Raw genomic sequence first — 16,184 nt, 5'->3', positions numbered from 1 at the left:
ATGGCTTAAAGACAGACAGAGGAAAACACTGGTACTGTATCCCCAAGTGCAAATCAGACATAAATTATATATATATATGTTGACAGTTTTTTGAAAAGCTTCAGTTTCTGTACAAGGCAAATAATACAACAACATTGCAATAATCCCTAAATTAGTGAAGTTTATCATGTTTTTGTTGTCTTGCATTCCTAATAATTAAACTTAGTGGTCATTTTTGAGACTGCAATTCACAGTGCTGAGATGTTTCAAACAGATGTTTCTAATATTCTGTCGATTATTTATGCCAAATATAAGACAAACCTCTCACTATGTTGCGCCTACAACTGACTTTAAAATAAACCAAAAACTTTGTAAAACTGTTTAAACGAAACCGTATATTCATTTAGGTCATGTTTATTTCATGGCTGTCGTTTTAATTAGGTAATCTTGCTAAAATGGTAACTTTGAATGTATTTTTTTAAAAGTAAAAATGTTATGTAACGTAGTGTGACGTAATCCCGGTCGGTTCCAGCAGGTGGCGCCATATTGTTGTCAGTCCTGGAGGGACAGTGAGCGGGACAGTCTGGTGGCGGACAACAGCGGGGACTGCAGACAGTAGCCGGGGACGATTGTTTCCAATACCATCGCAGGAAATATTACCACGGTAAAAGAAATTAACCGGTTAATATCGTAGGTTGTGTTTGAGAGTCCAGCATGATGTCCCACAGGGCGCCCTGCTTAGGCTAACAGCTAGCTAGCTAAAGCTAACATCAATTTACACTCGCTCGAAGTTGTAAAAAATACAGAGCGTGTGTTTTTTTTCTTATTTTAACGAGAAAATATACATTTTGACTGTTTTTCTGAAGAGTTTATCCGGATGGACCGAGTGACTTTCTGTCAGAGGGGCTACCCGAACCTCGCCGTGGTGGCACGTGTGGTGAATGAAGGTAAGTTTGGCTCATTGTTTATGTCCAAGTTCACAGCTGAGGACAGAGTTTGGACAGGTTTTCCTGGAGGTTTAGTCAAATACTTATGGATGTTAAAATATGCATGGACGCGTATAAGTCTCACGGGGTTAATGTAGTTTAAATGGTAAATATTTAAAAGTAAATAAAGTTTTATAGTGTTGATCACTATGGGAGACGCTGCATTTTGCTGCTAATCAGCCCAAACTGTACCTGCAGTTTGTCAGACATAAATGTTGTACTGTCATATTAGAGATTAAACTTGACTAAATGACAATGCCCATTTGCAACTACTGAAACTTGCTGCATTTTAGTCAGTAATGAGAGGATTACAAATATCTAACTCAAATAACACAAGCAGCAGATTAAAGGGATATTCCGTAATTGTGTGGACACGGACTGGATTCAAAAACCTCAGGGACTGTTCATTAGTTGTAAGAGGTGCTGTGCAAAACAGGGGAGGCACTTTTTTTAATCACTGAAGAGGGTTTTTTTTTTTTTTTTAGCTTAGAGGAGGGACATTTAGCTTTAATCGGTCAAATTTTGTCTTTATTTGAAATATCCCCAGAACTCCAAAACACAAGTGGGTTTTAAAGTCATGTTTTTTTAAAAAAAAAAAAAAATCTCCCAAATCACTCATTTCATATTTTTTTTAAATCACATCATTTTTTAATCAAAAGTTTAGATGTTTCAAACTTTGTTTTGACAACATGAACATTCTTTAGTATTTCCTGTTGGAATGTTTTGCTTTTTATCTGAATGACATCAGCTGACAGGAAGTACACATGGGCTGCAAAACAAGGGAAATAGTCAATATTACTTTTTAAAATTGATTTGTTTTTTATTGCACAGTCAAAAAGGCACATCATATGACATGAATTGATATTATAGTAATAACACAACTGAGTGAACCTAAAGACAAATAATTGATATTGAAAGACAAACCAAATACATGTGGTCATTTAATTATTAAGATAAACATATACTGATATAGACATAGGGCCACATGATGTGTGGAAAGGAAATGTGAAAATCTAACCATAATTTCCTTTTTTACAGTTTCTGGCTAAGGTGAATTGAGAAATTATTGGTGGTAAAATAAATACAATATATAACCATTCAAATCTGCATGCCCTTCCCATATAAGCAGAAATTAAAAAAACTAAAAAAAAAAACCAAAACATAAGTGCTTAAATGTGTATTTGACACACCTCCCCTTTTTTGCATCAATCCTCCCTTCAAAATAACAAATAGTCCCTTGATTTTAGTGTATGAATGCAATTTTTGATTAACTTAAATGTTTTTTTTTATTAGCAAATTCATCCTAAACAGGAATGCAAATTTATATTGATGATTGATTAAATGTTAATGAGATTTGATGTTCAGTTTCAAGACCATAAATCTATAAATGGCAGATACACATATTTTAAGACCAAGGCTATTTAAAACCTCCTGGGGATAATTTATAGTTTATATATATATTGTGTATATGTGTGTGCAGTTATCTGCCATGTGCAATTATATGAATTACATATTTTTTAAATATATATATATGTTTTTCTAGACAGTTGAATTGTTGGCATCTTGTAAATTTATGTTACTATTTTTGCACCTTGTTTTCTTATTATACTTGGCACCTTGTTTTTTTTACTAATCAACAATTTTTATATTTGAAATTATTTTTACCATTGTATTGTTCTTCTTTATCCTGTACCTCATAGCTGCTGTAACAATGCAAAGTCCCCCACTGTGGGACTAATAAAGGATTATCTTATTTTATCTAAATATACCCACCAAGTAGGTTAAACCTGTTTATAATGTGTGCTAACATTAGCTTACCGCTGACATCAAATTAAAGCTAACGTTAGCAAACCTTTATACTGTGATGCGTTCAGGTTTTTGTAATGTTTTACTTTTCTACCATCTATTAATTTTATTTATTTATTTATTTATTTTTGGTTTCGATCTCCCGCGCTATGTGCCCGCACCGGAAGAGAACTGTGTTTAAAGTTGTACTTCCGCTGTCTTCTCGTCACCGCGCAGTGGAAGAAGCTAGCCTAGCCTGCAGCTAGTTAAAGAGCGCTGTGCGATCACGGCGTGCTCGCCTTTGTGTCTCCTCCGATCGACTCGGGGATGTCGGAGCTTCTTCCTCTGGCCAACATTTGAGTTTCGTGACAGAGAGAGACGAGGCCCGGCCATTATTGTTGTTACCCAGGGCTGCGTGTGTTTTTTTTAACCTAACACTACTCCAGAAACATGGCGGACGGCGGGCATTACTACAACGGTAAGACAGCCTGTCCCCCTCTGCACTAACCTCACGTCTTTTGTGCTGCTTGTGCCGTTTTTCTTCAGACCGAGGGGACTTTACTGTGAGGCGAGAGGTCAGGAGAGCTGGTTACATGGTCCGAAGAGGTGAAACTACATGTTGGGCGCCACCCTGGACATCTAATTATGTTACTTCAAGTATTTTCCCAGTTCATGACATTATAATGTTATTATCACAATACCAGAGAACAGAGTATAGCCTCGAAAATGAATATGCTGGATACAGTTACTGCAGCTTTCAGTACGTCATGGCCAGATAGTTTGTATTTTTTGTCAGCTGTGATTGATTATGGAGGTTTTGTCTTAATATTTGTATCCCTAACCCTTTGAAACTTGAGCAAGTTGGTGTGATTGTTTTCAAGAACATATTAATGCAGGGAGTAATTTTACAAGACATCACTTTAAAAAAGTAACAAGGAACTGAAACTTCGCACTTAAGGAAAGTAAAAGCAAAAACAAACAAGGTAATGACCTGAAAAAAAGTAGTATAATAGTATATAAATATATTTATTTTAAATATGCATTGATAATTAATGTATATGTAGTTCTGTTCATTCACTGCGTCTCAGCGTAGAGCATTATTTGGTGAATTCTGTTATTTTGATTTAGTGCTAACAAAATGGTATTATATAACTTTGATTAGACTCAAATTTGTTTGTGTTTTAATTTCAATTGTGTATGTGTGTGACTAATTTTTGATCTCCTGTCTTTCTCAGAGCATGATGACAGAACCGCACCACAGTTTCGCAACCGTAAAGGCCGAGGATCCCACAAGGGTCGGTCGTATGACAGGTCCCGCAGAGACCGCCAGCGGGGCGGCCATGCTGGAGGCTTCGGAGGTCCAGGGCCGCGGTCTAGGCTTGATGATGCTGATCCAGATGTAACTATGAGTGACGGCTCTCAGGACGGCGGCCCCCACAACAGATTGTAAGTAGGGCTGAGAGACTGAGCCGATGTGTTGTTTAACGGGTTGTTGGTAATTAAATCACTGTCATCAGATATGTTTGTCACCGTGTGACACATTGATAAGCTCTGAATCAAGCACCTGGATGCCTAAAGAGGTCTTAGAGGGTTGTGCGTAGCCATAAGAAAAAGAGTTAAGTTTTAAATGAAAAGACAAAATGGCTTTTTTTGTATGCTCTGTCTATGTAAGGCGACTAAATTAATTCTTTCATGTGTCTCTGCTTGAACCGCTTTGAGGCATCCTAAGCTGTGCTGTAGTCTGTAGCAGACCAAAAAAAGCAGAACAAATGTGACCACTTTCACATGTAACTCCTCTGGCTGCTCTCAGAATATGAAAACCACTGCAAGTCCTCCACCCACCCAAAAAGTGGAAAATCAAGCAAAAGTGCAACTGAAAGTAAATGTAGCTCAGTGAAGTTTTTTTTTGTTTGACTAATTTATCACTGTTACCTTGGTATTTGAACTCACTGGTGACTCATAAGCCACATGTGTATTTCACACACTGTTAAACTTCTTAGGGGACTTTTGGGGGCCTGTTGCCAATTTTGGAACTATAATGGGACAGAAAAGGCCTGTAAGTTTTTAACAACATTTGTGAAAAGCACACTGTGGAGTTTTCTACCATTGATTGAGCTATAAAGCTTGTTTTGATGAGAGGTTGTTCTGATAGCTTGTATTTGGTGCTTTGCCAGCATAAGGACTGACCACAAACATCGGCGCGACATCCCCGTTGCTTGGAAATTATGTTTGTATAATACTATATTGCATTCATAGTTGCATTGCGGTGACAACATAATAGCTGCCTGGAATATGTTCACAGACGAAGTTACTTTAAATTAGTGAAACATTTATGTACCGCGCTGGATTCGCGGGGATGTGGTTGGACTGGATTGCGGACATATGTAGTGCAGATGGATGTGGTTGTGTTAAGGCAAAAATAAATAACTTCAGTTAAGGCAATATTTTGATTTCAGTTAAATGTTAAGAAAAAACCTTAAAATATAAAAGAGAGATGCTGTAAATACTAAGAGTGGATGCTTTTTGCAAAATTGCTTATTTTGGCAGAAAACTAATAAAATACATTTTTGGTGAGTATTTTGCTGATACTTTTAGTATCTACATTTTTGTGACTCGACTGCTACGTTGCTAAGTAACATTTCCTCCACGTTTTTCTTACTGCGATATGCTTCCCTCAAAAAACGGATTTACTGTTTCAAACTAGTGGTATACTTAAGTAATGTCTAGGAAACAGAGCTGGGCATGGTGTTACGTACATCGATTTCAGAGGCAGTAACAGCTGATGGCGTAAATGCAACATCAGTTGTTGAAAAACAGTCACGACAGTTGAGACAAAAAGAGAGACGGCTTTGCTTCGCTGTGTTAAAATGTTTGTTAAGCCTCCAGGACGGGAGAAACACTGAATGTAAACAGCTGTTTGTTTTGTCTCTACTGTGGGCACCGGCTCAAGGAGGATTGTTTCAACACATGTTCTGTGTTTGTCTTCTTCAGCACCCCGTATGGAAGACCTATGCGGAAAGGAGGAGATGGACGCTTTGACAGAGACAGGCGGCAAGGCAAAGGGGGAGGAGGTGGAAGAGGCGGCTTCAGAGGAGACCGATTTGGAGGAAATGGGGGAACTGGGAAAAACCGGTCTGGCTGGTTCAAAGTAACGGTGCGTATTGTGACGGTGGCGACAGGTCGTCTATGCTTTTATCTCTTAATCTGATAAAGGAGCTCATATTTTGCATTCTGGTCTGTTTGATAGATACCACATGGAAGAAAATATGACAAGAAATGGTTATTGACGGCTCTTCAGAACATCTGTTCAGTTCCTTTCACACCTGTGCAGGTAGGACCTCACATTGTTGTATGATTACTGTTTGTAAACTAGCAGGTTTTAAAAAAGGCTTTTGTGTATTTTTAAAGTGAGCGAGCTTCTAGACCCTCTTGTGCCTTTTTGAAATGCATGAATGTAGAGCTGGGTATTATCAAAAACCTCACAATTCAATTCGACTTCGATTCTTTGGGTCACAACTTGATTTGATTTCGATTAGATTCGATATTGATCCAGTTGCTTTGATATCGAATCAGTTATGTGTGTTGATGTCAGAAATACTCAGATAATTCGTTCAAATACCTTCTGATATCTTCAATAAAGCGTGCATTATCTGTAGACTTTGAACAAGCTGACACTAAAACTTATTTTACCATTACATTATTCTTTCTTAAATAAACAATTAAAACAAAAATAAATTTAAAGAACAGAAAAGTGCACATTTTTGCCTGAGTTGAACTAAACAAAAGTAATAAACATTTCTGCAGGATTTGTCTACCTGCATTAGTGTATGATCCTCAGCTTTAGCGTTAGCAACAGGTTGCAAAATATCTGCGTGGTGTCGGATCAAATGGTTACGTAGGTGCATCGTACAGTTGCAGTGTTTTAACAGTGACTCACGAGGCTCACACACAACGTAACAACTATTGACTTCGTGTATCCAAACTTTGGCTTTTAATGTTGTCTGCTCTGATTTTAACACACACCACTGTCGCCATTTTAATGAATAAACAACAGACGTTTTTTGGGGGGCTTTGAGTTTGTATTTTTGCTTTTTTTTATTTGATTTTTTATTCTTGTTTGCTTGTTAAAAATATCTCCATTCTACATTGAGGCACATTCATAAGCTAAAGATTTTAAGCAAAGGGTGTTTGTTGACAAAATCTTTCTATTTATGAGTTTTAATTGTCTTTTTCTCCTTTTTGTCTGTTCAGTACCATGTTGACCATAACAGGGCCCATTTCTATGTGGATGATTCCTCTACTGCTGGTGCTTTGCACAAATGTTCTCACAAGATCACGGACACAGACGGTTATAAGGTATGTTGGGTTATTAATGGAGAGCTCACTCTTATTTCTGCAGAAAGTCTAAAGTCTGAAACATCCTTAACTGTTAATAATGGCTACACTACCATGTGTTCTTATTCTGTCTTTGTCGAATTGTCTCAAACACTAAACCAATATTTTTGCAATCTTGAATAACCATAAATGACACCATAAAACTCCACTTACCAGTGTCTTTTATGCCATATGATGTTTGTTTCTTTAAGGTGGAAGTACATATCAACCCCAGTGCTCCGCCGTCCTTCCTCCTCTCTGACCTGAAGCCTGAACATCTGGAGCATCTGAAGGTGAGCGAGAGGAAGTAACAAACTGACTGAAGGGTCTGAATGCGGCTGAGACAATAATGATGTTTTCAGATGACTAAAGTCTCACAGATATGGCTCGTGTTAAGTGTGGAGCAAAATACAAAAAAGTATATCGATATAATGACAAAAAATGTGCAGGTTTTTGCAATAAGGCCCATTACATGCACTTAAGTAATTTAGGTATAGTCAGCTTTGCACTTCATATGATAGAAGACGAAGAGAGAACCAACTTTTGTTTCAGGAGTTCATTTTTAAGACAACTGCTTTTCATGTTTTTAAAAATTCAGTCCCTATTCCCTCAGCTCTTAAATCCAGTCAGATTACATTGAAGGAAATTTCTAATAATTTTGACGATGTTTTGCTGTTCAGATGAGGCCTCTCATGTTAGGCGCTGTTTATTTTTCACAGCAATGCATGGCAAAACGTTTTGATGGCTCCCAGCAAGCACTAGACTTAAACAACATCCGAACAGACCCAGGTAATTATCTCTCATTCCTTCACGCACAAATCTCAGGTATGGCATGATGTTGAGCACTGATTCAATGAAAGCTTGATAATTCATACTAGACTAGTTGTTATAACTTATTATCTGGTTATTGCTGTTTAGACTTTACTGTCTGTCTGTCTGGTCTTCCTGTGTTCAAAGTATTGGTCGCTGCAATGTTGTTTTGCATTGATGATGCTGGAGATGTTGCAGTCCAGTAGTGAAATTGAATCTTCCAGGATTTCATTTACTTATTACTGTCACTGAAAAAGGAGTTTCCAATATTTGTTTGCTAATTTTATTTCATGTGACAGATCTGGCGTCCCAGAATATTGAAGTCATTTTGAACAGGAAGACGAACATGGAAGCTGTCATCAAGATTATTGAAGAAAACATTCCAGAGGTAAAATGATTACAGCAGATGTTTTAATAGTGATTGCTGAAAAATGAGCAACAAACTGTTTGCGATTGTGATTATTTAGGTGTCACTGTAGCTGCTTTGTCATTATCTAAGTCAGACTATGCTTACACGTCTCTCTGTCTCTTGCCAGCTGACATGTTTGAACCTGAGTAACAATCGCATTCACAAACTTGATGAACTCGCCGATTTGATTAGCAAGACACCAAATCTGAAGACCCTCAACCTTTCCCACAACGAGGTGAGACTGGCTGCTCAGTTTATCGACGACAAATAATAACCAGGTTTATTTTCAATCCTCCTCACTTCAACTTGTACTTTCTCGTTGCGCTCGTCCAGCTGAAGACCGACCGGGAGCTGGACAAGGTGAAAGGCCTGAAGCTGGTGGAGCTGTGGCTGAACAGGAACCCTCTCTGTGACCTCTTCAAGGATCAGGCCTCGTACATCAGGTCAGTCAGCGATTTTGGGGGATGAGGGGAGTTGTTCTTATGAATTGGACACAGTGGTGTGACTGTTGGTGTGAGTGCAGAGGTATCCAGGAGTCTTTCCTGTATGACAGGAGGAAGCAGCAGCGTGCTACAGAAGAAGATCAAGCACTCCTTTCTTTGTGTGCACATGATGTACCATAACTGAAGTCATTTCCCAGTAGTCAAGGGTGAACTTTGGACCAAGCAGAGCCAGCTGACATTCATTATTAACTCCCTGTTTGTTTAAACTCATGTGTGGAGATAGAAATATCGAAAAGAAACAAATAGTTTCAAAAAAATTCTTCTTTTTGATTGTTTTACATGTTTTTTCCCCACCTTGATGATTAACATTTCCTTTTCACACCGCAAACTAAACTTACTTCCCAAAGTTGCTGAGAGGACAGCTAACACCCACATTGGTTATCCTTTCAGCTTGCTTAAACTGTCCACAGTTTGAACAGCCGTCTTCGCTCCTTCGCTCTTAATCAGCTTCTCTGCAGGACATCCTTTCAAGCTTTGGTCTATTTTATGGTTCTCAGTGATGCTGTACGCAGCGCTCCCCTGCTGACATCCTGGTTAGTGTCCCATAAATTGCTGTAAAACACCATTGCACTACTGATGATATAAAACTCTGAGAAGAAGCTTTTTTTTCTCTTTAAAGAAAACATTCAGCCTGACGGACTTTTAACATAATTTACTGTGAACTGCTTTCAAAAATATGAATCTACAGCAATCTCATCTCTTGAGCAGTACTGCAAAACAGTGTAGGTTTTTTTAATGGAGAGAGGGCAATGCACAGTTGTCTTGACAAATGTTTGGATGATACAAAGGAAATCCACAGCCAGTGATTTCCCCTCCTCGTAGCACCCTTGCCCAACCGGCCCGCTGTGTCAGGCGAGTATGGAAGGCTGGTTAGCCCATGACGGGTAAGATCCCACCTCGAAACCCCGGGACAACCTAAGGCAGGCACAGTCACGATTACTCGACCTCAGTCCCTGTGAGCTGTGACTCACTGAAAAAGTGACGAGAAGGAATCGAGAAGACGGGACTCGACAGAAGAAGCCGTTGGGCGGAGGCGGAGGGGGAAACGTGTCATTATCAATGACCACTGATGAGCCAAAGAGAGAAAGCAGTCTGTCTCTTCCACTAAGTTTTTGGCCTAAAAGAGGCCCCTGCTGTTCAGTGAATGGAGTGGAGAGTTTGGCAAAATACCCTAAACTAACTTCGGAGGGAAATGTGTTCTGAACTGGAAATTGAAGTCCAGTTTTGCCTGAAATAAGTCAAATGAAAATGTGAAAACACTTCCCTCTTCCCGTTTCTAAAAGCTGTGACCAGTACAAAAAGGCTCAAATGTAAAGCAGAGAGAGCAGAGTAGATAACTGCAACTTTAGTCCAATGCTCAATGATCTCCCAGTCCATCTGCAACCAGAGACATGGGCCCAAATTAAGCTTGAAAATTACAAGCTTACAGCATGAAGTCTAGTGGCTGCTAATGCACGAACACCTAACTCCTCAGAGTCGATGGTGGCTATGACACACTGTATTGATAACTAGTTTGCTTGTGCAGCTGGGGAAGGTTTACAGGATAAGTGGTGGGACGGCTGCGTCCAGCTTACTCTGAGGCCATCTGTCCTTTCTGTTCAGCTCTATTCTCAGGTCGTCCTTCTTTGCTGATAATTATGGGCGCCAACATCGACAAACTCACGCACATGATGAATAGTAATTGGCATGTATGTTAGACCACTTGAGTTGGTGTTTGTATGAGTTTCACTTTACATTTTTCCTCAGTTTCTGTTTTGTTTTGTGACATAGACTCATCTGTTCCTCAGCATCTTGGCCAGAGATTGTGGGTGGGAGACACAAAACTGGCGGTAACCACCCCTCTCCCCACAGTGCATAACCTCTTTGTTTCACTAATTAAAAATGGATGTTTTTGCTGGTTTCAGCGCAGTCCGGTAGATCGTGGGTCTGCATGTTTATATGTGTGTGTTCCTAGAAAAGTGTGCTTATATTGCTTCCCCATGTCAGATCTGTGTGTATCTCCATATTGGGGGAGAGGGTGAGTATACCTGCTGGTAAGTACACTTTGGGGTTGGAGATATGTCGAAGGGCACAGCATGAAACTGAAGGGAGGCAAAGGGTGTGAAACATAGTCCATTTGCAGCTCTACATGTATTAAAAGAATAAATCCATTGTGGCACTGGTTGTAGTTACACTCCATTTTCATGTATCTATGACTGTATTATGCAAAATGTTTTTGACAGTATATCGACTAAAAATGACCCAACCTGAAAGACACAAAATGACATTAAATGGGCCAGCAGGTGTGACTGTCAGTGCTATCTACACGTATTAGCATGATTTATCTGTGTGGTGAAGTTTGTGATAACTTTCTTGCTCTTGATTTTTGTTCTGTACCAGTGCTGTGCGGCAGAGGTTTCCCCGGCTTCTCAAACTGGTAAGTCCACGTCTGTCTCCTCACTTCATTTATTTGTAATCATCCTCACCCTAAAGAGTGCTGTTAAGTTTTTGTTTTTTTTAAATCTACACGTACAAAAGTACATTCTTGTGTTGGGTCTGTCTGAATCATCCCAGCAGCTGAGTTATAGATCACATTGAACACTGGCTCTACTGTGATAAATCAGAGCAGCACATTGCAATATTGTGATTCAGACAGTCTTCTGACTTTCTGTGAGTTTGGAAAAGTAGAGTCAATATATTTTGTGAAATACATTTGCTTGTATCTGCATGCATTGAAATCCCGAAAGAAATGAATACTGAATGCAGGGTTCCCGCTGTTATGGAAAACCTGGAAAAGTTATGGATTCAGTCAGAATCATTAAAGGTTTTGAAAACAAAAATCATGAAATTTTGTTGTGAGTAATGAAATTGTTACAGCAATCTTCCGTGGATGACTTTCCATGTAATGTAACATAACGGCAAATTTATTGTCTGTAACTGTCGACATAATAATCTAATATGCGTCTGTGTGTCATGTTTACAGTGATGTATTTCTTAATGTTTCGTCTCTCCCTCCATATATGCCAGCCAGCTGAGATTATGTTTGGAAAGAATTTGATATATTTGAAAAATGCTGGGCAAGTGGGGCAAATTATTATTATTATTATTATTATTATTATTATTATTATTATTGGTCTTAAAAGTCATGAAAGGTTTTGACGTTTTTGTCCATGCAAAATGCGTGGGAACCCTGTCAGTGGCACTTAGTTTCTGCCAGTCCTTATGTCTCTCTCATGTGTCTTCCTGCACATGTTATGTCTTTTTAGGATGGTCATGACCTTCCCCCACCCATTGGATTTGATGTGGAGACACCCACCACTATCCCCCCCTGCAAGGTTATTTGTTTTTTTCTCGTGATTGATCTTATATTTTTAGTCAGACTGACAGATTAACAATGTTTGCTTGGAGCACGTGAATTTCAGTAGAAATTAAGTTCATGAGTTGAAGCTGCAGTGATGTTCTTCAGGTTAAAAGTGTCACGACAGTTATTGTCTTCATAAATGTACCTGACAAATGTTTGTTCCACTTGACAATCCAGGGCAGCTGTTTTGGCTCAGATGAAATCAAGGCCCTCATCCTTCGGTTCTTGCAACAGTGAGTGTCTGCCTTTTTTTTTTTCTTTTTTTTTATGTAGACAGTCACAAGAGTCAGATCATCGGTGCCTGTTTTCTGGGATTAACGCACCGGTAATGTGACTTCACTTGTGGCTGTTTTCACCAGCACTACTTTAAATACAACTTCAGTGGGCAAGAAAGAACCACAGCGACACACACAAGAAAACTAACTTGTCTGACATGTGCAGGTACTACAGTATATATGACTCTGGGGACAGACAGCCACTCCTAGATGCTTACCATGATGGAGCATCGTTATCCCTCACAACACCGTACTCCACCCAGAACCCCTCCCGGTAAGAAAACACAAAGAGGCCCACCTCTGTTAACATGTGACAACACTAAATAACACGTGAAGGAATGGGATCTGTAGTTTTTCAGTGTTTTCACAGTTAGAATTTTAAGTTGTTTTATAAGATTTTTGTGTTGCTCTGCCCGTCACTGGCTGCTCTTACATGGACACGTCCGTGTCTTTGTCTTCACACGTGATTCCATCTGCTCGTCTCTTCTGGTTTTAGGAGCAGTCTGGGAGAGTATCACAAAGACACTCGAAACCTGAAGAGGATCAAAGACTCCAGTGAGTTTATTTGCTGAGCTGTTGACCTTTGATGAGCTGTTAAACTGATGTTTTTGTGTTTTTCGTGATGCTTCCTGATGTTCTCCCTCTCTGAACGTTTCCTCTTTTAGCGATTCGGTTTCGACTTCTGAAGCACACGCGACTGAACGTGGTTGCTTTCCTCAACGAGCTGCCCAAAACTCAACACGACATCGCCTCCTTTACTGTCGACGTAAACACCTACACGGTGAGTCTTTGTTTGTTCTGGCAGCCAGCACTTAATAGGTTTGTCCTCTTTCTCTGAATCACTTCTTTGTATTAATTCTGCAAAAAATGTTTTCCATTTACAGAACACACTACTATCATTCACAGTGAGCGGAGTCTTCAAAGAAGGTGACTTGTTCTGTCGTGATTTAGATTTTGCTCTCATCCACAGCAAAGATGGGTGATGTCAACTTTGTTGCTAACGTGTCTCAAACCTGTTTTTCAGTCGCTGTTGATGGTAAATCTCGAGAGTCCACCATGGCTTTCTCGAGAGTTTTCATCACAGTTCCAGCTGGGAATTCTGGGTAAGTTTAGTGAGCTCCCAATTGTTTGTATTGTCTTCCTGCTGTCCTTCACATTTTCCCTGTTCATCAGAACTTGAACAATTTACTGCAAATAAACACTCACCTCAGTCAGTCAGAGAGGCAGAGAGGTGGGCGTGCAGCGAGAGTGTAGAAATGAAACGTTGCTTAAGTAGAAATGTCTATTTTCCCAAATAGACATTTCTATTTTTTCCTAAATCTTTTCCCAAATCTGCTTGTTCTGTGGTGTTGGCATTGACGACCTGATACCTGCATTGCTCCACAGGAGCATCAATTGATGCACAGCTGTTATTGCTTTCACTGCATTTGTCCCTTAAAGATCTTGCTGTTTAGTGTGTGTGGTAGAAACATCAGCTCCTCTTGAAATACCCGAAACAGTCAGATCTTATTTTCTGTCTGTTGTGATCCTCATGTGCCACAGTTTGTGCATCGTGAATGACCAGCTTTTCATCCGGATGGCTACGACTGAGGAAATTCGCCGCGCCTTTGTTGCTCCCGCCCCGACTCCATCCTCCAGCCCCGTCCCCACCCTCACTGCACCGCAGCAGGAGATGCTCACAGCCTTCTCGCTCAAGTCTGGCATGAACCTGGAATGGTCCCAGAAGTAGGTTTACTTTTTTTTACGTGTGGTGTTTGCAGTGTTGCAGTACATGATTTATTCACGTAATTCAAAATATCTTAATACTTGTTCCTTTTTGCAGGTGCCTGCAAGACAACGAGTGGGACTTCAACAGAGCGGCACAAATTTTCACTCAGCTAAAGGTAACACAAGGTTTTAATCTCTCTGCATCTCCATAAAGGTTTGACCATTTTTATAACAAGACCCTAAAATGGTTTCTTCTCTTTTGCTTTCCAGACGGACGGCAAGATCCCTGATGTTGCGTTCCTAAAATGAAGAGATAAATCATACATCTGTGAAATAAAATTTGCAGTAATTTTATTTATGGCTTTTGCTTTATCCTTTAAACTTTGCCTTTTTGTTTTTATTAAAAATAATGTAGATTGAGTTTACTATTTTGTTTTAACAGCCATCTGTTTGACCTAAAGACTGATGTTATGATACCATTTTTGGTTTGGTCATTGTAACCGTAGTTTTTGGTCTTTTGTATAGAAATCACTACATGTTTTCGTAGGAATAAAGACGAACGGCCAGTGGTTTGTCTTGTGTTCAAGTTGATATATTATGTTCTACAATAAAAAACTATTTTGTTTCACAAATGATACATTTCACTTCAGCCACAATAAGAGCAAAATATTCAGTGTGAAAATTCGGCTTGTTTCACACAAAAGAATATCTCAACTCAAACTAGCTTTTCTAGAGTTTTCGCCCACCTCTCATGGTTTGCATCAATATATGAAGTCAGATGTTCGTCTTCATGAGCACATCCCATCGGCCGAGGGACACTGACATACAGATGAAACCTGAAAAGAAAATGTAAGCAGTATATTTGATGCGTTTAACTTCCTTTTTACTCCACAGATGAAACGACATACAGTTTCACTGATTTGACAAAAAGTTTAACAGAAGTAAACACATGGGAAAATAAAACCAGTAGTGCAAAAATGTGAAGGCCATAAAGCTGTTATAATGTTGACACAAGTCATGTTTTTAGATATCTGTATAGGAACACACATTGTTAGAAAAGCATTTAAAGCTTGGTTTCAAACCTACTGTTGAGTCGACAAAATTTGTCTTGAGAAACATGAGTATAAGCTGCTCTTCTGCATCTAGTTATCTATTCTATGATACTTGACTGACAAACTGAATTTTTAATAAGAGACCTTTTATGAGATATGACAGCTTTTATTGACTATAATATAGTATATTAAAACCATAGTATATAAAATCACACATTTGATTTGTAAATCAAATGTGTGATTCAATTTAATAATGCAATATCACAAAAAATGCCATAAACTGTCCCACTTTGTAAGGTTGCTGTCATATAAATGCTATTTTAATTTTACTTAGCGACTGTTAATTATTTATGAGAAGGGACAGGGTGGTGCAAAACAGGAGAGGCAATTAAAATTATTTTTGTAGGCACTGGAGAGAGATATCTATTTTGATTTTGGATCAGGGGAGAGACATTTGACTTCAAACTGTGGTATTTTGTATTATTTTTAGTACTCTCAGAATCTCAAAACCCACAACTGGGTTTGAAAAGCATGTTGTCTTTGACAGTGACAGAAATTACATAATGTATCATGGCCACTGGGAATTATGGTTAACCAGTTGAAGGGAGGGTCATGCATTTTCCCTGAGGGCAGCAGGCTGAGCAAAGCACCCCAGATGTCCCTCTCCACAGCAACACTTTTCAGCTCCTCCTGGGAGACCCCAAAGCATTCCCCAGCCAGATGAGATATATAATCCCTCCAGCGTTTTCTGGGTCGGCCCCGGGCCTCGCACCATTTGGGTGTGCCCAGTTTAACAGAAGTGTTCTTCACAATCGCGGCCTATGAAAAACATGCTTTTTGCACCCCAGGGAATTTTCAAAAGTTGGCTGCAAGACTGATTTTCCCCGTGTAGTCACCCCTTAGCCACCTCCTACTCTGATAAATAAAGTGCAGTCCCTTGGTTTTGTCTGTCTTTCTGTTCTCA

At 39.3% G+C, this 16,184-nt stretch overlaps 1 protein-coding gene across 3 annotated transcripts; it reads left to right on the top strand.

Moving 5' to 3' along the window:
• The first annotated feature begins 499 nt into the window (after positions 1-499).
• nxf1a (nuclear RNA export factor 1a) lies at positions 500-14,737 on the top strand. 3 transcript variants are annotated; one of them, XM_042493256.2, is made up of 23 exons: positions 500-643; positions 846-926; positions 3,297-3,407; positions 3,986-4,196; positions 5,742-5,904; positions 5,998-6,081; positions 7,002-7,106; positions 7,337-7,417; positions 7,844-7,913; positions 8,234-8,322; positions 8,471-8,578; positions 8,677-8,786; positions 11,226-11,262; positions 12,092-12,160; positions 12,364-12,419; positions 12,628-12,735; positions 12,958-13,016; positions 13,127-13,242; positions 13,346-13,388; positions 13,486-13,564; positions 14,004-14,186; positions 14,284-14,344; positions 14,439-14,737. In XM_042493256.2, exons 2-23 carry the CDS (start codon positions 857-859, stop codon positions 14,475-14,477), a joined length of 2,052 nt encoding a protein of 683 aa, XP_042349190.2. In that variant the 5' UTR covers positions 500-643; positions 846-856; the 3' UTR covers positions 14,478-14,737. The 3 variants fall into 3 exon arrangements, with proteins under 3 accessions (XP_042349190.2, XP_087937116.1, XP_087937117.1); XM_088080990.1 differs by having other exon boundaries at positions 501-643; positions 3,297-3,356; XM_088080991.1 differs by lacking the exons at positions 500-643; positions 846-926; positions 3,297-3,407 and adding an exon at positions 2,965-3,228.
• The last annotated feature ends 1,447 nt before the right edge of the window (positions 14,738-16,184 follow it).

The sequence above is a fragment of the Plectropomus leopardus genome, chromosome 8 (genome assembly GCF_026936395.1).
Source record: "Plectropomus leopardus strain MGB_pleo_1.0 chromosome 8, ASM2693639v1, whole genome shotgun sequence".
In the NCBI taxonomy this organism is placed as follows: Eukaryota; Metazoa; Chordata; class Actinopteri; order Perciformes; family Serranidae; genus Plectropomus; species Plectropomus leopardus.
This window is presented reverse-complemented; position numbering and strand designations above follow the sequence as displayed.